Source organism: Fundulus heteroclitus, chromosome 15 (assembly GCF_011125445.2).
Source record: "Fundulus heteroclitus isolate FHET01 chromosome 15, MU-UCD_Fhet_4.1, whole genome shotgun sequence".
Taxonomy (NCBI): Eukaryota; Metazoa; Chordata; class Actinopteri; order Cyprinodontiformes; family Fundulidae; genus Fundulus; species Fundulus heteroclitus.
The window spans coordinates 14,451,291-14,474,077 of NC_046375.1; the positions used below are offsets into that span (position 1 = coordinate 14,451,291).

The 22,787-nt window shown below is 40.4% G+C and overlaps 1 protein-coding gene across 1 annotated transcript in view; it reads left to right on the plus strand.

Moving 5' to 3' along the window:
- Nucleotides 1-255: 255 nt before the first annotated feature.
- snx17 (sorting nexin 17) overlaps nt 256-22,787 on the plus strand; it is a 31,190-nt gene continuing 8,658 nt past the window's right edge. Inside the window, exons 1-7 of the mRNA XM_036147474.1 lie at nt 256-1,087; nt 8,658-8,732; nt 12,878-12,995; nt 15,397-15,461; nt 17,818-17,928; nt 19,048-19,138; nt 20,374-20,461. Coding sequence (XP_036003367.1) covers nt 1,028-1,087; nt 8,658-8,732; nt 12,878-12,995; nt 15,397-15,461; nt 17,818-17,928; nt 19,048-19,138; nt 20,374-20,461 — 608 coding nt within the window. The 5' untranslated portion in view covers nt 256-1,027. The remainder of the gene's footprint in view (nt 1,088-8,657; nt 8,733-12,877; nt 12,996-15,396; nt 15,462-17,817; nt 17,929-19,047; nt 19,139-20,373; nt 20,462-22,787) is intronic.

Genomic DNA, 22,787 nt, shown 5'->3' on the forward strand with positions numbered 1-22,787 from the left:
AGAGTCCTCATTATTCTTTGACGTACCTCATTATTTTTTACGTTTTTTTTTCCCTATCTATTCAGGAACTACCTAATGTGACAAAATGTTGGGAAAAGCCAACATAGCCACATAACTTTACCTAAAACATTTGAAAGAGAAGTGTCTGGAACATAACTGTCACTCACAATATGGCGGCCACGTTGACGTACTGTCTGTACGCTAACCCCCCTATAACTCAGGAGGAGATGGTTTAACCCAGAAGGATTGTTGCAGCGCTTCTGTTCGTCGGTCTGGCCAGCAGAGAGTAGGTACTCTGACTGAGGAGGGAGTTGCTAGGTGGCGTTGGCGGCGCTACATCTGCGTTTTCTGTAAAATCTGCTACATTCCGCCCGCATATTCACGCAGCAGGTGTTATTTAGCAAACGGAGGAGCTGTGAAAGCCGCCATAAAACAAAACCAGCGCTACTGTCGCACGTTTTGGGAAGCTTCACCAACGGCTGTGTGTGTGTGTGCGCGCGACGCTTGAGGGGACTGCAGGAACCAACTGCACCTTTTTCTCCAGAAACTTCATCCGCTTGCGCCAATGAACCGCATTTACCTGAACGCCTTTAAGCTCAGTTTTTAAAAAAAGTGGGCTGTTTTATTTTTAATTTTTATTTTTCACCCGCCTTACAAGGTATGGGGATGAAAGAGACATGTTTATGCGTACAGTAAAGGTGTAATTACCCAACACTTGCAAACATGGCTGCTGTGGAAACAGCAGAGGGAAAAGTTTAACACTGACGTGGGAGAAGTTTAGAGCATTCATGAGCTGCTGACCGCCCGGTAGAATGGTAGGCTCTCGTCCTTAGTGTGGTACCGCCGTTTCTGGACTTCCAAACCGGCGACGGGACTGTGTCGGAGCCGCCACCTCGTCCGTAGGTTCCACAGAGTCACCCGCAGCGGACTTTACTGGGAAACTGTGGTGCCCTCCTCGCCATCCCAGGCTCCACTGGAGGCGTTCAAGGACTAAATCTACTGGCTGCAGGCTGTCTTTGGAGCTAAAATGCATTTTTCCATACCGGAAACGGAGGGTCGTTCGGGGGAGAACGGTTCAACCTATGTGGTGAGCATTGAACTATCTCTGTTTTGCCAACTAAACTAACTGTTAATTATTTTTTCATGCTGGCTACAGGTCGTTGCTAACTCTGGTTTGTAGCACCAGTGTTAATATTTACCGAATACACGTCAACGTCTCATCAAAGAACAGTTTTACCTCAAGAAAAAAGCTGTACATTTGGTTATATTCAGCTTACGTGTCTAAATGAGTTCACTGTAGCCAATTTAAAGGTGAGCCTAATAAACAAACTTCAAGAAAAGTTAATTTGACAATCGCCACCCCCTGCTTTTAATTCAAGTATTATTAATCTGGTCATCATAAATTACCCTTCTCCTTCTTCCTGCCTTGAACACATTTTTTCCCTTTGAACACAGCACAGTGACTATACCCATTGTGTGGTTTTCTAACATAAATAAAATAATAAACAGGGCTCCTCATTAAATGTTCACAAACCCAACACCAAACATGTTTAATTTCTGGCAAAGAAAGTAATCAATTCTACTTCAATAACAGTCTTAACCATGTTTTACTTAAATTAAAAATGCCAACAAAATGCGTTTTACCTAAGCAAAAACGTTATGACAGTGGCTAAGCTTAGCCTCTGGTTGAAATAACTTCAGCCAGGCCATCTGCCATCCTCTCTAAGTCATCCCACAACATGTCGGCAAGATCCAGGACCTTCCATTCATTCTCTCAGGAATGGACTTTAATATCAACAGTATTCGAGAGCCTGTTGTAGGTCCCGTGTTGACATGTTTGGGGAATTAGGAGACCCTCTTTAGCATCTTGCGGCCTGCTCTCTGGGTAATCTGGCTTGGATGTTTCCTTTGTTTTGAGTGTTCTTCAGTGGTGGAGAAAGTACTCATACAATGTACTTAAGTAAAAGTACAAATACACAGACAAAAAAAGTACCACATTATTATTTTACTTAAGTAAAAGTAAGAAAGTACAAGCTTTTAAAACTACTTAAGTATTAAAAGTAAAAGTACTTGCCAAGCATAATACCTAACGGCTTATATAATGTCATTAAGTGTACCTATCGTATTTAGTTTTAACTGTAACTCTTACATGGAGATTATTTTAATGGCGCTAACATTTATTTAATAACCAGGACGTGAAGGAGTTTAGCGTCAACTTATATGTAACATTCATGGCGGGAGACGTGATCACGACCGCCGTAATCACTGTTACTTGCAAGTTCATGCTAGCTTATAACAATATACAGTAATCGTATTTATTTACTGCAGTCGAGTTCAACAAAAAGCTTGCTAAGATTACATAAAACTTCACTAACACAAATTAATTTAACATCGATAGCGTTTAGCAACTTACCTCAATATGTTTTTTTCAAATTTGATGGTGAATTTTTGAAAGATAGAATTTCATGCTTTCGGGGAAGGCAAAGGCGGCATTGGAATCTCCAGGAAACGTTTTTTGACCCAGTTATTTCAAAGAAATCTTTTAAATAAGGCCATGGGTGGGGCAGGTCTTCTGGAGGATGACCATCCTTGGACTCCATTCTGGGAGTTAATGATTCTGCAGGTCCTGCGCACTGTGCTGCTCTTCTTGAGGGAGGGCCTAATGGTTATTTCCTGCTTTGGATTGGTTCAGCGGACTGATTCTGCTCTCGCCATTGGATACTTTCAAACTAACGAACAAATCAAAAAACCGAAATGCGTCTTGGATGTAACGAGTAACGAAACGCTGTATAGAAATGTAGTGAAGTAGAAAGTACAGATACTTACTGTTAAATGTAGTGGAGTAAAAGTAGAAAGTATCCATTATTAAATCTACTTAAGTAAAGTACAGATACACGGAAATTGTACTTAAGTACAGTAACAAAGTACTTGTACTTCGTTACTTCCCACCACTGGTGTTCTTAACCTGTAAGGCTGTTTTCTGTACAAGGCAATGTCTGATTCATGGTTCAGAGGCATTTATATAGGTATAACCCAGCTAAAAATTATTTGCTTGATATCCCCTGATGTACTTTAGAAGACACACATTATAGCTATTGTTTTCAACTATTTCGTTTCAGTACAAATAGCAGTGTCCAGCTTAGTATCTGACAGAAAGAACTCTAACTAACTGTTAGGTGTTAGATTGTTGTTCGTTTTCTTCAGCCGTACAGGAGCCTTAATAAGCCTTTCTGCAATGGGTGATCATTATTGTTTTATTACAGGACCTGGGGCTAAATCACATCCTGTGTGTGACACAAGTCTATTGCACAGCTCTGCAGTTAAACATGCTTTTACTATTAATTTGAAACAACAGGCATACTGATTATTGATGACACTGGCTTTAACCTCTTGTGCATGGTATTAGTGTGGTTAGCAATACGGTCAGCGGTCTCTTTATGGGCGTCTTAACTAAGATTTCCAAAAGATTAGATGTATTTGTTTTACACAAGACAGACAGAACTGAACTCAAAAGGGTAACACAGATTTTATTAGACTCTTCTTACGCATTTTGTTTCCGCCATCTAACACCTCAACATCATAAATATCGACAATAGATGGTTATCTTTGAGCGTTCTATTTAAGATACCTTTCAGATAAAGATTTCTTTCGTTTTTGTACAGCACTTTTTAATTGGATGTCTGGGGTAACTATTATAATACTGTATTTAGATTGACGCACGTGATGGCAAAATTACAAAACTTGGTTTAGTAAATGTTTGTTTGTGGAATTCAAAGGCAGTTTTTTCACAACTGGCATGTGGTCAAACAAGAGGACAAGACTGCACGGCCAGTCATGTCCTTAAAAATTCAGCGTTTTTTTTTTTTTTTAGGAGAAAATTAAAACTGCAAACTCACTTGCCGCGTTTCCATCAGCGTGTTTTCGTGCGCCTTTTGGAGTATCTCATTAGAAAAGGTTGATGGAAACGAAATAATTCTAATTAACTCACTAAATTTAGCAAAAAAGGTTTTTACGCTCACTTGAGGTGGCTAAAGAGGAAATGGAAACACGTTTGTTGAATTAGTTTTGATGTAGTGAACATTTGCCTCACATGGCTGTTTAGCTGTTTCTGCTGTCGCCGTCTTCCCCGATCTTCCCATAACGGTCGGAAACGGTGCTGGAGGCAACAACAGGTACGCGTGGACCGACGAAGAGACTCGAGCATTTCTTAGTCTCATCTGATTAAAAAAAAAAAAATATCAACACATTTATTAGAACCTCACTCTGCTACTGATCTGTGCTCCGTGCTAGTTAGCAACTTCTACTTCCTGTTTATTGCAGTCAACGTATGACGGCAGTACGCTTTGTGTTGCCTGGTTAATTCCCTACAAACCAGTGGATAAAAACACGTCTGATTCGCTTTTTCTTTTTGCAAAATTTTTAAAGTTTGCTCTTAATTTTCATAAGGACTTGGTGGAAATATAGTGACTGACGGTAGCATAGCTTCTTTAAGGAACATGGGGCTTTAGCCTGTTAAACAAGCCAGGCGTAGTTGAGTTGCACAGCCTCTGGTTTCTTTTATTAGCCACAACAGAGTTTCTTTTGTTTCAGCGATTTAAAACACTTTACAGAGGTCTGAGGTTTGCCACCATGGCATCAAAATGGTCCTTGTTTAGAGAAAATAACAGCTGGCATGGCTTTTATTTAGCCCCCGGTTAGATTTGTTGAGCACAGGGAGTTTCAAAAACTCGACAAGAACAACTTTTCTTTTTTTTTAATTACATGTCTGTGTGAGTATTTTTCATAGATCTTGTCTTTTCAAAGCACAGTAAAAGTCAAACGGGCTTGAGCAATCCTGTGACTCACGTTGCTTTGGCACCAACATCTGTGTCTGTTCCTCCTGCACGGGTCAATAAAGTTTCCTAAACAGACAGTCCGGCTAATATCAGGCCGTTTCTGGGCCGATTCAACAACATCAGTGAAGAAACGTTCCAGTTTTTCTTGTTGAACCTGAATATGTTTGCTGTAGCGGCATAGTTTGCACGAAGCATAGTTTCTCTGACGTATTTATGCTTTGCAGATGGTCTAGAAATGACAGCTGCAGCATTTATCTGCTTTCCACATGGCATTACGCAGGCCGATTCCAGCGCCATACACCTGCAGCTTACTATCTTCCTCATCTTGACTGCATGTGATCCAAAGAGAGAAGAGAGCAAGACTATTGAACATGCTGACGATCATTGACTTTGTGCTAGCTGACGTAGAGAAAAAGAGTTGTCTTTTTTTTTTTGAGTGGTTAATTATCTATTTAAATACTGGAGTCAATAAAATTTTTATTTAGTTCTCCTCATTTAAAACTGTCTTATGTTTGTATTTTGAACCTTTATCTTGTCCTTCATTTTTTTTGTATTTACAATGGTCTGCAAAAGTATTCACCCCCCCCCCCCCCCCCCCCCCCCAACATTTTTCAGGTTTTGTTGCCTCACAATCAAGATTTGAGATGGATAGTTTGAGAGTTTCCACCATCTCATCTACAGCACATGCCTACAACTGAAGATGTGTTTATTTTTATTTTTTTATTGTGAAGCAAGCAACAAACAGGATACAATAACAAAAACTTCTGCGCCTGGATGGTTTTCATTTGCGAACAGCGATCTTCAAGTCTGTAAGCACAGCTTCTCGTTTAGATTAACCTCTGGACTTTGACTAGGCCGTTCCAACAAGTTTAAACGTTTCCCCTTAAACCACTCCAGTGTTTCTTCAGCATTATGCTTCAGGTCATTGTCCCAGCCTCAGATCACAGACAGAGTATCCCTGTATTTAGCGCCGTCAATCTTTCCCTCGACTTGGACCAGCTTCTCAGTCTCTGCTGCTGAAAAACATCCCCACAGCATGATTCTGCCACCTGTGGGTGGGTTGTTCTTGGGGTGATGGGATGTGTTGGGTTGGAGCCATAGCGATTGCTTGATGGCTGAAAAGTTAAATTGTAGTCCCATCTGACCAGAGCTCCTTCTTTGAGTTCTGGTGAGCGGCCCTCTTGGCAGGTTTGTTGTGGTATCATGTGCCTTCCATGTAAAGAGGATGGATATGATGATGCTGCAGAGGATTATCAAATTTGGATAATTTTTTTTTTATAACCCAACCCTGACTTGTACTTCGCAACAACTTTGTCCCTGACTTGTTTGGAGAGTTCTTAGTCTTCCTGATGTGATGCCTGTTGCTTTAGTGGGGCAGCAGCCTCTGGGGCCGTTCAGCAAAGGTTTGTTTATGTTATATAGACAGTTAGATTGCACACAAGTGGACTTAATTTCTCTAATTATGGTACTTTTCAAGGTAATTGGTAGCTTCAGAACTTTTTAGGGGCTGTATTGCAGAGGGGGAGGATAAAATCTTTCAAGTTAAAATGTTTTAATAGATTAATAAAAAAAGTATATTTCTCATTTATCTTTCCAAACTGATCATCATATGAAATAAGTAGAACAAACACAACAGGACTGAATGTAACAAAAATAGGTAAAAAGCAGGGGGGTACTTTTCCAAGGTACTAAGTGCAGTTAATGCTTACCCAGCAGTGGAAAATTTTGCAGTTCCCTCACCAGCTGGCAGTCCTGCAACTGTCATTGTGACCTTCCTGTGGCCAGCCTGCAGGAAAGGACTTTGCTTGATTATAACACTAAGAGATGAGCAGCGACATTGGAGCAGGTCGGCCACAGAATGTGCAGAGCTAGCACCGGGCTTTGCAGGATAAGAAGGTGTGCTTCTTTTTATGTTTTATGCCACCGTGCAAAGTACTGACCACTTGGTCACACTTCCTGTTTTTTTTTTCTCTGTTTTTTTGGTGGCCCTTTGCCTTCCTCACTGCTTCATGTGGTTTTTACAGCGTGTCCTTAAGAGTTTGTATGGGGCGTTGACATCATTGCTAATTTAAAGCCGTCTACAGGCCACGAGCAAAATGAGTCACAAAGAGGATCTGTAGAGTCAGCATGGAGCTTTGAAATCGTTCGAACAACCAGAAGGATTCAGGGTTGGATTCGCACCGACGACTTTTTAGTTTTATTTTATTCAAAATCTCGGCCAGAAATTTAATTTGTGGGTCATCTTCACAGTCATGGACTTTGGCATTTATTCACTGCTTTGTATTCTTCTTCACAAAAATGCCTCCATGGCATTTTTTTGAATCATTTAATTTCCATTTTTTATGTATTTTAGGTGGCTCTTTATTTTTATTTTATGTTTTGAAACTTTTTCAAAATGTAGATTCTTTAACAGCTTCATCAGGCCTAGAAAGAAAAACAGTGAAACAGACACGCGCCGCTGTGTCAGAAAGTCTGTCTTACAGCTGATTTGAAGTTGAAATATTAATTTTGGAGTAACGTCTGTATGAGGAAACACATGAAGCGCTCTGAACCCACCCAGAGTTAAACTGCTTGCTGTACACAGAGATGCAGCCTCATTCTTCCTTCCTGTCTGCAAACTGCTTACACACTTGCCTTTTTCTTTTTTTTCTTAAACCCCAATTTCAAATTCTTAAACTGCTAGCTTCTCAGTGGGATTCAATTATTTCTCCGAATAACATTCCACAGAACCAACTCTTGGAAGAGATGGCCTTTCTCAAAAAGCAAAACAATTCCTAGAAATATCGGCCCCACCCACAGGTCTTGCACCAGCCTGAACTCCACATCGTAGCTCAGGAGATTTCCTATTCGGATGTCATGAGGCCGACCGCTTCCGTTCCACCTCTGTCTCAATTAATATTGACAATCACCGGTCTAAAGTCCCATAATTAGTGAAGGTATTGTAGCACTGAGAGCTTCTGATTGAGGGCGTGTCACTAAATGTGTATTCAATTATTGTTTACCTTAAGAACGCGTCAGATTGAGTAGGAGAGAGAATCATACAAGCTGATTGGGTAAATATATCCATTGTCTCATATTAATGTTTAATTAGGAAATATAACCTGCAATGATAAAGTGTGCTTTAGTTGTTTTGAATTAAAACTTCCAGGTAATTCTAATGTATGATGGGAAACTGAAAAAAATTCCAAATTTGAATACCTATTTAAAACCGGAAAACCAGCTGTTATTCCTTATTTTGCTAAAATATTGTAATATATTGATTACCAAAGTAATGTTATGTATGAGGATGGATATATATATATTGACCTGTGAAATTGTCATTGTAATGTTTATCCATAATATTTTAGGCTGCGTGATTTTTTTATAATGCCGTGCAGCACTAGCACAACAACAACAAGGGGGATGGGTGACGTTTCCTCGGTTTTCATGCCACAACCATCTGTGCTTTTCATGACTGGAAATATTTCGAAACAACTAAAACCGTCTTCCTTGTAAGCCGGGGAAAGTGTAGTAGCCATGTTTGGGTTCGCTGAACAGCTGGTCAGCAGAAGGTGGACGGGGCCGCAGTTCTCTGTGCTCCACCAATATGGAGAATATTTTGCCGTCTCATTTGAAAGAAATTTAACTGTATTTGCATTATGAAGAAAACATTTTCATGGTTAATATCATTATACTGGTAAGCAGCCCATATCTGTACTTTTTTTTTGACTTTATATGCTTGTTTTGCAGTTTCAGGCTTTGTAAAAGCTTTGTAGATCTTCACCAGTCTTCCATCGATGTAATCTTTTTTCTTCTCTTTCTTCTCTGTGCTTTCACCTGCAGGCCTACAACATCCACGTAAACGGTGTGCTGCACTGCCGGGTACGCTACAGCCAACTCCTGGGCCTCCACGAACAGGTGAGGCTTTCCGCCGCCACAACAGGCCCTCCTCCCAAATGGCACACAGGCCGCATAAATGCCACCACGTTCGCACTCTGTGACCTTTCATGCTTCTCTGTGCTGTTCGCTCCTTTTTAAATCTGGACCATGAACGCTCGAAGCCCTAGAATTTTTTTTTTTCCCCTCTGAAAACGATTGCTTACACAACGGCAGAATTACAGGGGGGAGGTGGAAGGAATGTCCTCGGCCTTTTGTTACACGTCACCTGCTGAGAAAAAGGAACCTAACCAGAAAATAATCTATATTTTGTTTGAGTGTGTTAGTTAAAAATGAATATGTAGGAAATCGTATCTGATATTCTGATCTTTTTGGCAGTCTTCAGCAAAGAATAGCTTTATGAGAAATTAATCTGGTTGTTTTTGTAACAACCAAAAATGAGCCCAGCTCTGTGTTTCTGGACATGAATGAATAAGCAAAAGGCCTAAACTTTCCAACGTTCATCCTCCGGTCTGTGTCATCCGGTGTGAGGGTTGCTGTTGCCTGGTAACAGGGTGTGGAGGAGACAGGCTCAAATCTTCCCTGAGCATCAACCCCAAAGGGTTTCTAATGTCGCATACCTGACCCCCAAAAACCCCCGACACGCATACGGGGAGCTTACCGCACCGTCTCTGAATATTGCTTCTCCGGTTTTCTCTCTGTTTAAATATTTGAGGCAAAGCCATGCCTCTGCTACAGTTAGTCTGTAGAAAACCAGTCAAGTTCAGCTGAATAGAACCTAAATGGGGGTCGTTGGGGTTGAGATTTTGGGGGTAATTATGGGATTGCTCTGCAGATATTAAGAGCTGATGGGGAATGTTCTACCAAGGCTTCCTCTGTCAAACTGAAAACAACCCAAAGCATTCTTGAGAATCGGAAGAATCGGCTTTATTGGTCAAGATTGTGAGCACAACCAAGGAGTTTGATGTTGGTTTAAATCCTGACGGTGTACAGATATTAAGTATGAATATATAAACTTTAGAGGAAATTAAGATAAGACAAAAGGAGTGCATTTGACGATTCATTCAGGAGCTGTGCCTTTAAATCACATGAAGCGCATACATTGACTCTCTCTGGGGAAATGTTGGGAGACTAGCAACAACAATAGTAAGTTTTCAACTTTTAATGTATTTTAACTGCCTAATTGAGCTATGTCTGCCCTTTGAAAGTCTGCCTCTGTCTCGATGCGAGCCAGAGGAAACAACAGCGTGCGTCTGTCTCACTAAGAATGGGCAGGTCATCAGAGCGCTGTGTTTTTTTTTTTTTTTTTTTTCGTTTTCTCTTTAGCGCTCCCACTCAAACTAGTGTGTCATCGTTGGTTGTTGTTTTTTTTAGTTGTTTTTTTTTAGATCTTGGTCGAGCCGCTTGACGTCGGTATAAAACTCCTTTCTCACTGTCTAAAACCCCCCGTCTGATCTCCTGCTGCCACCATAGAGAATCATGTATGCACATGAAAACAATCACTACGTGTTTAGCGTCTAACTTTGCAGAAAATAATGTCCATACACTGCAGTGGTGGTCAGTGTTTTCTCTCCTCCTCCTCCCACTGAAGGAGGAAGAAGCTCTTTTCTTGCTGTGACTCGTTCATTAAGTGCGAGCAAATCGGCGCCATTTAAGAGTAACAATTCAGTTTTTTTTAGTGTTGTATATTTAAAGGATCTACATTGTTTGCTAATATATAGATATTTCTTTTTACAGTTGCATTGCGCACCTTTTAAATTTTTTTGGATCTTTCACATACATGCCTGATGTGAGAATTGAATTTTCCTCTATTTACTGCACTTGCCCCTATTGGTCAGTTCATGATTATGTGATTATGGTCGTGTTTTCTGGGCATGAGTGTGACACGCTGCGCACTCTCGTTCACCTGGCTACCTTGTTGACTCTCCGCTGTAATCGATGCGTTGGCGAGAGAACACGCGCTAGCTTCAAAATTCATAGCTTTCTTAACGCAGAAGACATCCCGCCTCTAAACAAAAGAGCTGTGCAGTTGCAGCGGCAGATGCTTTTCCTCTTCTCCCATGCACTGGTGTCACTCCAACTTCTCGCCAGAGGGGGCGCCCTTTGCAAAAACTCTGGAACGTGTGCTATAGACCAGTTCATTGTTATTGTTTTGATCCGGGTTTTTCGCGCATGCACGCCGGACTGGTTGGCAAAAGGCGAACACAATGGCGAACGCAAACAGAGAAACTGACGAGTTCTCCACGTATTTTTCTTCTTTAGATAACGTATTTCAAGATCGTTTTAAGAGTAAGTTGATGGTTGATGGTATCAGATTGCCAGATTTATACAGCAAAAGCCTGAAGGGACGGAGCGAGTCTGTGAAATGCTGACCAAGTGTTCCGTACCGCGACATACAGCTGCCTTATAAACACAGCAGGCCAGTACAGACGAGAGAGCACGAAAGCATGAAACCACTGGACGGCTGCAATTATTTTATATCGGGAAAAAGGCTCTGCGACGCCATGAGGGATTAAGCGGTCAGAAAATGGATGGATGGATGGATGTTGTTCACACGTTTGTGCAACAGCACAAAGCGGCGTCGCACACAGACCGCGTCTCAGCAGAGAGGAAGATCCGCCCGGTAGGTTGTTCACTACGGATTATTTTGGTGTTTTTGTCTTGTTAAAATGGGTGGGGGTGTCGGCAACATTGCACCGTAAACACAGAAGTACTAGCGCCCGTGAACGGGGCCGTAATGGAGCCGGAGAAGCGGCTGCTACAGCAGCAGCAGCCGCTTCTCCGGCCCGTGTAGCGATCGCCACCTCCCCTCCGCCGCTATTTAAGTAGAACAATGACTAGAGCAGAATTAAGTTGTATTTACCGGAGATGAAGTGTAGACTGCAAATTCTGTCGTAGTACGATGCCCCCCCAGTCCATTGGGAGGGTCTGCCTGCGCTCTTTTCATTGAAAATATCCATTTCTTTCTTCGTCCTTCCTCCTTCGGTAAACGACAGAAACGTACATCCAACGATTTGGAATGCCTCTGTGTGCAACCGGGAGCACAACAAGTCGTAGGCATTGCTTAGATTTAGAAAATAAACTAACTAAAAGTACGCTCTAAATCACCCGTTTTGTCATGTAGTAGACGAGAGCAGCTCTGTTTTTTGCCAACCACAGTGCCCGGATGTAGCGCTGACGTCACGCGTGAACTACCCTATAATCCTTTTAATAAATGCTTATTTTTTTGTTTAAATTGACACTTCTGTAATATTTATCACTGTGTCATTTGTATCTTTATAAATGGAAGAAGAAAAAGCAATATCGGCTTCAAGAATCTGCCAAAAGAAGTCGGCCACGTTTTATCAGGCAAAATAATCGGTATCTGTATTGGCTTTAAAAAAACCTTTATCGGTCGATCTCTACTGTGCATCTATGTACATCCATTTTTTTTTTAAGAAAATAAAAAAAGGCAGGTTTTGATAGTGCAACAGTGCCTTTTCTATTTTTGTTTCACAGCAGAGTTAACTGAATGCTCAGACTGTCAGGTGCTCATTGATGCTTCTAGTCTCACCGGGATCTTCTGTCACCCTGCTGTCTGTGCTGGAGTTAGAACCTGGACGTTTTTATAGCCTTTAACAACGTGTCACTTAAATCCAAGGATACTTGTGACGTCCAGCTGTTGCCCGAGGTGACATACAGCCTGGAATTAGACCGCTTTTGGTGTGAGATTCTGCATTTGCGAGCTTTTAGTTCAGGACTTGGCACTGTTTGATGCAACGGCTTTCAGATGATAGAGAATGGAAAATGAGTCAAGGAGCTGGAGGGCCAAGTAAACTTGGAATCACGAGACGGTCGGGATTCCAGATGTGAGTGTGCGTGGTATGCACGGAAAGTCAAACAGCTATTTGTTGAAACAATCCCTAAAATAAACATGCGATTCTTCTCAAATTGCCCACATCTACCTTTTTATAGAAATGCATCTGGATTCTTTCAACTAAAGAAACTGCATCACTATTGTGAAGTTAGGAGGTTAAATCAGGTCTCAGTGCACGGCTGAAAAGTCAGCCAGGATCTTCCTGCGTATAAATACTCTGTTTACTGGTAAAAGCTGAATAATAAGGCCTACAGTTGGTTTCAGTGCCAAGACCTCTCTAGGCTTCACCGTTTCTGCTTTGCTCCAACAGATGAAGAAGGAATATGGCAGCAATGTGGTACCTACGTTCCCTCCAAAGAAGATCTTCACTCTGACTCCTGCGGAGGTTGAGCAGCGGCGAGAGCAGCTAGAGAAATACATGCAGGCTGGTAAGTGGTTCTGTCCAGATTCCTGCCAAAAACACATCTTACTTTTAGCCTAAACATGAATATTGAAACTGGAAAAACTGCAATAATATTAGGATTTTAGTAGCACAAACCGGAGTTTCTCTGCTTTGGATGCTCTGATGCAATCTGATGCATTGGAGTGAGTTTCTGATCAAAGCATTTTTAAGTGACTGGTATCAAAACTCAGCACCTCATACCAGGTGTTGGCCCCCTTATTTTTTTTAATTATTTTTTGTAAGAATCAGAACCTATTTTTGCATGCGTCGCTCAAAAAAACAGTTTTTCACCATGTATAACGATATTTTAGTGAAATAGCAAATGTATTGGTTTCTTTGGCTCATTGTCTCTTTGTCTCTTGAGCTGCTGTGCACGTCTCAAGACAGCTGTCAGTGTAGGAGTAGATTTTGCAGAAAGCAGCTGAAAGACTAGTCAATACATTTAGTCAATAAAACTAACTTCACAAAGCAGAAGAACATCTTCTGTAAGCTTGTTCTGCACACTGTTAGCTACAACCTGACTGACATTGTTAGCGTGCCGTATTAAAGCAGAGGTCACGCATGCTAGTGCAAGCAATGAGCCGGTCTGGATGAAAACGACTTCCGCAGGAGTTAGGGAATTTATTAGAGATTTTAGCTGTATTTGTTTAATCAGATTTAGCTTTAGTAGCAAATAATAAAGCTTTGCCTGTTTAGATGTCTTGTCAGAACATAATAGTAGCTTTCTTAACCTAGTTAACCGGTGTTGGAGCAGCACATTAAGGCTGCAGAAACTCTGGCTTGGACAAAATATCTGCCGCTGCCAAGAACAATGCAAACTGCAACATCATGAACATCATTGTAGGTGTAACCCTGATTGAAATCCTGATTAGGCATCAGGAAGATGAGAGGTGAGCGAGCGTTTTCCGTCGCTGCGCCCAGACTGGAATAAGCTGCCTCTGCAAATCAGACAGGCTGTAACTTGCTGTTTTTAAATCTTCTCTTAAAAAATAATTTCTCCTTGGCTTTTAACTCAATTTGAGAAGTTGTTTTTTTATTTTATATTTTATTAATTTTATATTTCTGTATTTTGTTTTTATTTGTGTACAGCACTTTCATGCTGTGTTGTTTTTAAAGCGCTTTATGAATAAAGTTATATCAGTATTATTTTGCTACACTTTAATGCTGCAGCTCTTTCAGCCATTTAAAGGATATTCTTCAAGGTAACTTTAATGAAGTGTACCGACGGGGACTCTGCAGCAAAAGTCATTATTGTGGAAATTTCTACTTTTTATAAGAATCAGTTTGACTGTTGAGAGTTGAGTTTTTATAATGGAGATAAATAAACCGATCCGAGTATCGAATCATTTGAAAGACTGAAAGAACAACCTGGAGAGGCAGACTTAGGCACACGTGGTGTGGATAAAAAAAAATAAAAATAAAAACTGGAGACATTTCTTGTGAAGATTTCTAAAAGTACCAAGTTGAACTCCAGAATGATTCTCTGCAACCTAGAATGAACTTTTATCTTTTTAGCTTTACCTTTTCCTCTGCATGAAAACTGATTATCAGCTAAAGCCTTTCTAATGTCCAAGTTTCTAGAAATATTCCCTCTGATATATTTAAGGATTCTCTTCAGAGCCCAAACAAAATATGGGCATTTGTGTGATTCCAAGCATATTATCCAGATGCCTGAAACAGACGAAGGGTGAACTTGCTGCGAACACAGATGCAGACCTGGAACTGGCAGCAGAGCAAAGCAGCGGCTTTAGTCCTCTGCAGCGCCGGCAGTTACCGCCGAACAACGGCGCGTTGTTCCAGAGTGTGTTTGCTCATAGTCTGGGAGCATGCATACACAGGGTGTTCTTGGCCACGAGTCCACTCGGTTACATCATGGCTTTTTACATAGTTATGGAAACTTGGCTGCCACCAACACAACCTCTTCTGGCTGACTCAGATGGCTCAGAAATTTGGCCAAACGCTTGGACTCATTTGTTGCAGGATATTAGCTGATGGGCTGTCACTCTGTCACGTATTATTGTAGAAGCTTAGCAAGTGAATACTCGAATGTTCTTGCAACTGAAACCCTTCATATCATGACTGGAGCATGAAAAAAATGTAGGTGATTTTTATTTTTTTTTGTTTTATCATGAATGTGAGATAAAAGTTATTAGCAGGACTGGGCATTGAATCATAAGGGAAATTTAGACTATGCATCATTTTAGAAGAAATGAAGTTGCCCCACCTAAACATGTTGAGTCAACATTACATTTAAAAAGAAGATTTCTTAAACTGCTAATTAATCAACTCCTATCCAAATGTGTTTCTCTGTTACTGTCAGGAGTTTCTCACATCCATTAAAGTGTTTGGTCATTGTTTGCATTCATAAGTTTCTCTGCTTGTTCTAGTTCGACAACATCCTTTGCTTGGAGCCAGCGAGCTTTTCAACAGCTTCTTAAGGAAAGCGCAGCAGGTTGGTGTTTTTTTTTTTTTTCTTACAACACTTAAAATGCTGTTGAGCTTTAGTTTTCTTCCCGTTGCTGACGAACCTTCTCAAGATGTAACCCGCGGGCTGGACGGGATGAAGCGTGCCGTACGTGCTGCAGGAAAACGCTGAGAAAGCTGCTCTTTGGCAAACACGTCGTCATAGTTGCTTTGTGTGGGGGGGGGCTGGATCCTTTTGAACTATTATGTCATAACCCCCCCCAAAAAAAGGGATGGGCTTTCTGATGATTCATCCCTCGTGAGATCTGCCAGAAAGCTCTTTGTGCAGCTTCAGAAAATAAGCCAGCCTGAGGTAAACGAGACCGTAAGAGCATAAACAGATTTCCAATGAAAGGCTGTGAGGCTACAGCGCTCAGGGTGATGTGTATTGGCAGGAGAGCTGTGAATCACCACCATGGACTCCTTCATTTGTACACCGCTTTTCTTATATCACCACACTAGTAAGTGTTCGGAGCACATCCCCAGTCACGCTGTGAGGGCTGCAGGTGCAGAATACGAGATGATTGACCACCCACCGTAGGCGTTTCATCTGCACTTTTGGTATGGGGGCTGTTCTTGGGGACTCCCCCCCGCTGAGGGAACAGGCGAGATGAGAAATAATTGAGAGGAGGTGATGAGACTGCCTGAGGGCAGAGGAAGCAGGAGCCGTCATCTTCAATATCTACTACAGTGACAGGAGCTTGTCATGGGCATGAATTTTATATTGATTTTTTTTTTATTGAGTTTATCCACACCATAATATTATATAGTGCTGTAAGGACTTTTAAATTTAAGAAATGGGTGAATTAGTTCAGTTTTACCGAGAATTTTTCTGTAATTCATAGAAGGTGTTAATAAAAAAAAATGCAGGCTGAAATATTTGCACTATTCATTCACCTAAATCTATTTTTAAGTGGTGCTGAAGTGTTTCAATTTAATTTTTCAGGTTTATCATGTTATCTAGATTAGCGCCGGCAATAATTCAATAACAATATATATTGATGAATATGCTGGTGAAGATTCTCAGTCAGCCAGGTCGTGATCAATCAAAAAAAAAAAAGGTAAAAAATAAAAAAAACAACTGGACTTCTTTTCTGAAGCTGAAGACTTTTCGCTTCCCATCCAGGAAGCTTTCTCAGCTCAAAACGTCTGGAGTAGTGTGGCGTTCCAAGCTTTATAGACCTGCCGAGAAGACAGATGGTTTGAGAGACTGGCGAAGGAAGCCGTTTGTGTAAGACTAGAAAAACCAACCTTAAACAAAGGAGGAGGACTCAGGTTTCAACTTTTAAAAACCTACAACACAGGTTTGATTCCTGGCAAGTTTCACCCCAGTTGACACCTCCACGCGTGACCACAGCATTCCTCCTGTGAGCCGGGCAAACGATGAGCCTAACGACTCTCCACTGTTGGGGCGACCAGTTCCAGGTTAACCTACATGTGAATCCAAGCTGTAACGAGGCCTCGCCAGCAGTTTTGCTTCCTTTTGCGTTCTAGCCTATCGTGTAGGTTAATACTACAGTCATTACATCCTCCCAACCAATCACAATCACAGACCCAGGAACGCTCGCCAAGCTCCGCCCCCCTTCAAAGAAGTCAGAGCGCGCGTGTTCTTTTTTGTTTCCTTTTTAAAAAACTTGCAGTCTTGGTAAAAAGTTGGGTTGAATTTGAATTCAGTGTTACTTTATCTAAAAATACTTCATCAAGCAACAGCACAAAAAGCCCAAGGGCTGCACTTGAAATATGTTTTGAATATTTTGATGGTTGTCAAAGCTGAGCAATATAATTTCTGTCTTATCAATGTGCTTTTCTTCTATATCATGGGAGGTTGGCGTTTCCAAAATTAAAATTATATTTTTGACGAGATACATTTGATCAAAACGCCTTTGTTATGACAAGCCCTTAACTTAACCAAATCCCAAATCAAGCCCTAAATTTAACCTTGTCTCTGTCAAGTTGTCATAACAAAGACATTTTAAACAATGTCAACTTGGCTTTAATAGTGTCGTAATTTACCGAATGACAATCAATGACAACAGTCCTAAACATTCATAAAGAGTCATTTATGTTCATAACAGGTGTTATGTCATGTTTATGACAGTGTAATGTCAGTCTTATGTACAAGTGTTTTGTGGCGTTTTTAATTTAATTTATGTGAGCTTTTGAGAAAACATCTCACTGCCACAGTAGATGTGGAGGACAATAGTTTTGTTGGACTCAAAGTTTGAGCTTTCCAGCGCCATCTCTTCATCAGCCCTCAGTGTTGTCATTCATTTTTATTTTTTCCCTCTAAATGCCTACCCATGGAGCTGAATTAGCGGCCGGTTTGTTTTGTGTTGCTCCCACAGGAGACGCAGCAGATCCCCACAGAGGAGGCGGCTCTAGACATCTGCCTGTCCAACGGTCAGAAGATTACGGTCAACATTTTGACTTCAGATCAGACGGAGGATGTCCTTGATGTAAGTGGACGACTTCCTTCATTCCGCTCTCCTAACTCTAGACGTGTCCCTGGAAAGAGTTCTGGAATCAGAACGAGTTGAACGTAAAAGCGTTTGAGATGGGCAGACGTCCTGACGAAAGCAGCAGCATCTGGGGACCGCAGCAGTTCTCCATGTGTGTGTCTTCAGCTGGAGGAAGTTGAACTCTTCTCTTCGTGTCAGATCTTTCACACGCTTTTGGCCTTTTTTATCAGAGGAGGGATCTGCCACGGACTCCCTGTGAGCTTTAAGCCACCATATGTAATAAATCAGTCCTGTTTTCTGGCACAAAGCTTCCCTGACAGCCAGATTTACAGGGTCCTATCAAACCTTCTGGTGTGTTGCTGTGCATGAGCCAAACATCTCTGCAGTGGGCAGACCAAACAAAATGACAGGAGAGCAAACAAACCAAAGCCCAGGACCAATAACGTAAACGCATTTATTACATGAAAAAAAAGTTAAAATCCCCCTGAAGTTTGCGGCACGTCGTGAAGCCCTTTATTAGATTTTCTTCACCTCTGTCCTTCTCTGTCCTTAGGAACAGATGATAGCACTCCAGCGCTATAATGTGTCGTTGATCTTTCGCCACCGTGTACTTTGCGGATTTTGGCTCCTGGCGAGCTTTTATAAAAGTTTAACCACAGTTAACCTCTGCTCACCCGAGCAGAGCTCAAAGCACAAGCTTGTATATCTGTTGCACCGAAACACACCAAGTCTTTTTTTTTTTTTTTTTCTGTTTTTGAATTCTTCCTTTAAAAACTAAAAAGGGTCAAGTGTCTGCTTTAGGTTTCCTCTATTCTAGACATGCTGGCCTTTTCCAGCTCTATTTAGCTTGTGTTAAAACCAGTTTAGAGGTGAAATATTTTATTTGACCTCATCAGAGCCAAGTACGGATCGAACATAATAATGCATTCAAACTCGTTTGCGTTGTTGTGTTAATGTTTAATAGTATTTAACTCTCTACTTTTAAACCTGCCACTGTAAGGATGGACAGATCACAAAAAAGTGGCTTTTTAAGTCTTCACTAACAAAGACGATGACATATTTAATATATTGAATTTAAGTGTGAAACAAAGCTTTACCTGTTTAATCCTTCATCAGGCTGCTGCAGCAAAGCTGGACCTCCCGGACGAGCTCGTGGGGTATTTCAGTCTCTTCTTGGTCCGAGAAGGAGTGGATGGAAATTTAACATGTGAGTTACAGCTTATACGGCTGCAGAGAATCACAAACACTATATTTTATCTGTTCTTTGTTTTTTATTTTTTGAATGAATGTATTTTTGTACAGGAGAATGGATCAGTCAAGTTTTGATGAAAGATGGCGTAAAACATTTAAGTGCACCTAAATTGTATAATTGGTTAACTCTGTTCATTTATTCCCTCAAGAACATCAGGAATTATATTATTATTATTATTATTATTATTATGGTGGTATTAGTTTGACCTGAAACCTACAAAATGATCATTGTAAAAGCTAAATATAAAATAGGACAAGCTTGAAAAAAAGCAGATGTTTACATCATTTGGCCGAGGATCGACCTTAAGGCCCACAGAAGATATTAAGACAGTACAATTTGATATTATTATAAAGCTAAATTTGATCAAAATAGGTATGGAGCATCAACATATTAACTTCAAAACGGCTCCAGCTATGAACACATAAACGATAAACTATTTACAGCAGCTGCTTGAAAACATTTATCTTGAATCTTGGTCTGTAAACTGATTTTATCTCAAACAGCATCTTGGATCTTCATTCAAATAATAATAAAAACAAAAAATACAGGTTGTGGATCTCAAAAGTTTTATTTTTGAGTATTAGGTTACCCATATTTAAAATGTCTGGTGTTTTTGTTTTGTCTGCTGGGGGTTTGGATATATATATATATATATATATATATATATATATATATATATATATATATATATATATATATATATCTATATATATATATATATATATATATATATATATATCTATATATATAGATATATATATATCTATATATATATATATCTATATATATATTATCTATATAATTAGAATTACCCAGCAGTTGTTTTCTGTATGCATCTTCCCTGCCCATAGAGGAGTAAAAACTCTTCCATAGACCCTACACCCCATACTAAGGTGCAGTTCAGTAATCTGATGTGATGTATTGAGCATTTTTATTGAGGTGAGACTAGATGAGCGGGGGCGATGGACCCTGAGATCTGCTCCGCTTTCCTCTGGGGGAAAATGATCGCATTGAACAGCTGCAGATTACTGATTCCTCTGAATTCTTGCAGGTTTTTCCCAGCCGGGAGCGGTCCAGATGGTGTCCTACAATCCCTGATTGTTTGCTGTTGCCGTCACTTCTCCTGTCCTTGAGACTTAAAATGCATTTTTTTTTCTCACTGTTTTTTTATTTTTTTGTCTCTCTCACAGTTGTCAGGAAGCTGCAGGACTTTGAGCTGCCTTACGTATCGATTACCAGCCTGCAGAGCTCTGATTATCACATAGTCTTACGGAAAAGGTACTGAGCAGTTTGATCACATCCTTCTGCAAAGCTCCACACAGACGATCTAATCCTCTAAATAACGACATCTTTTCTTTCTCCGTGTAATCTAAGACAACAAAGACTGTTCTAAATGATAGGTAAACTCTTATCTGTGCTGAACCAGTCAGTTGGAGCTGCATATCTGACCTTAAAGTTAATTTCAAAGCGACAGATAATTTGAAAAGAGACCATTTAAAAAAATAAAAAAATGCTAGTCTGAGTGGTAAATAGTAAATATAAGACAGTGACATGAAATGACCTTTTGTTCCGATCACAAGCTTCCTCTTTCAGTTCATCATTCAGCTACTCCTACTCTTGATGTCTGTAATTTTGCAAGAGCTATGACCTCTTGGAGCGACTTTCCTGCTCTTGTTTGTTTTATTTGCAATTTGCATTCCAACGAAGACCTTAACCTGCGCGCAGAACCTTCGTCTCCTGCATCTATGCGGTGAATGTTCTCCTGTGCAGAAAACGGTCGGCAACGACGGCTAGAGAAGCGCGCCGCCCTGCATATTCTCAGTATAAAATGCAACTTAAAGCATTTTTTTTTTCATTCTAATCATGAACAATTTTAAGCTCAATTAAAAAAAAATACTGTTAAACATGATGTTTTTTTTAAAATGTGTAGTTTCAGCATTTGAGAATTAAATTATAGCTTTATTACCTGAGTATAGTGGACTGGTTACAAGCATTTATGGAAAAAATAAAATCACTTTACAGGTTTACTCAAACAAATGTATTTATTTAAAGTCCAGAACTATAAAAACAAGCGTTTGGCCTTTAAGCCCAGAGACTCGTTTTTTGAGTTGATGTTAAATGACACGAACAGGCACCAGAACTGAAGGTAAAAGTCAAGTGAAACAAAACCACCTGCCTCTCCCAAAGATGTGTTCATTTATTTATTTATCTTTACATTTCTTCATGACTGGCATGTATTATTGGCACAGACGCGTCATTAAATAACCCACAGAGGAAATTGTGTGAATTTCTGAAGCGTGCTTAGTGTAGCGAGCGGAAGAAATTTAAATGAAAAGGTTCTTGATACGGATCCACAAACGGCTCCTTGCTCTTGGGATATGCCTCTATTTAATCAGGTTTGGTTAAAGGCCAGAAATAGTTGAGCTTTACTGGGAAACATGTATTTTCTCAGTTATCTACGGGCACATTGGTAAAAGCACATATAGTGTATTTTAGCCCGATTCCATAGAACAACAGGGTCTGCTTTGTGTCCTTTGGCACACTGAAAATCCCCCACCTCTCATTTGAATATACGTTTCCTTATGCCGCATATTTGAAGTAAAAAAAATAAAATAAAAAAGCTGGACAAACCTCCCTGTGTTGGAACAAATGCATATTTCTCTGTGCGGCCTGAAGTCTGACTTCTCCCTTTGTCAACACGGCGTATTATTTTAACTTCCTTAGGAGTTTATTCTGTGGTAACCCGGCCTCCTGCTGACTCCGGAGGTACACAGGATGTTTACTTTCTTCCTCCCCGAAGTAAAGTCCCGGCCCTCCTGACCTAGTTTCACGTCGGATTGCGGGGAAGCGAGGGAAGAATGAATGTAGAGCTAACGAGTTAAGGAGGAGGAGAATAAACAGACCCCCCCCCCCCACACACACTCAGGAGTGGATGAGATGACAGGACCAGAAGATTAATGTCGTTAAATACAACAAATGAGAGATTTCTCTACAATACAAACACTTAATGTTTTTATTCCATTTTTTTCTATGACTTAAGCAAGAATGTATATGTTTTTGTGGTGTTTTTTTTGTTTCATAATGTTCACTTAACTGCTTTTATTGGTAGTAGAAAATGAAATTACAGAACTGTCTGATCTTCCTCCTCTTTTCTTCCCTTTCTTTTTCATTCTTCCTCCTCCTCTCGCTCTTACATTGTCGATAATGCCACATTATTCTCCGCGACTTCTCCAACCGCTACACATGATGGTAAAAATACGGCACGCCCCACAGGTATTGCCCCCTGGAAGATATAGGTACAAAAGCCTTAAAATAAATGGTTAAAAAGACGATGATCTCAAGAGTTCACCCTTTGGTGCACTTGTAGAAAAGTAAGCATACCAGGAGGTTTAGTTTTGTTTTTGGCTAGTTCTGCTGTCCTCCTCCAGCTGTTTGAAATATTTTCGCTGCTCCCTTAACTGTGGAATTTGCCCAGTTTAGTTCAGTGAACTCACTTCTGGTTATATTTTTCCGAATTATAAAGATTAACAAAGATCTGGCTCAGTTGGATGTGAAATATTCTTTTCCATTTTGAAGAGCAGCTAAAAGAAATGTTGGTTATATT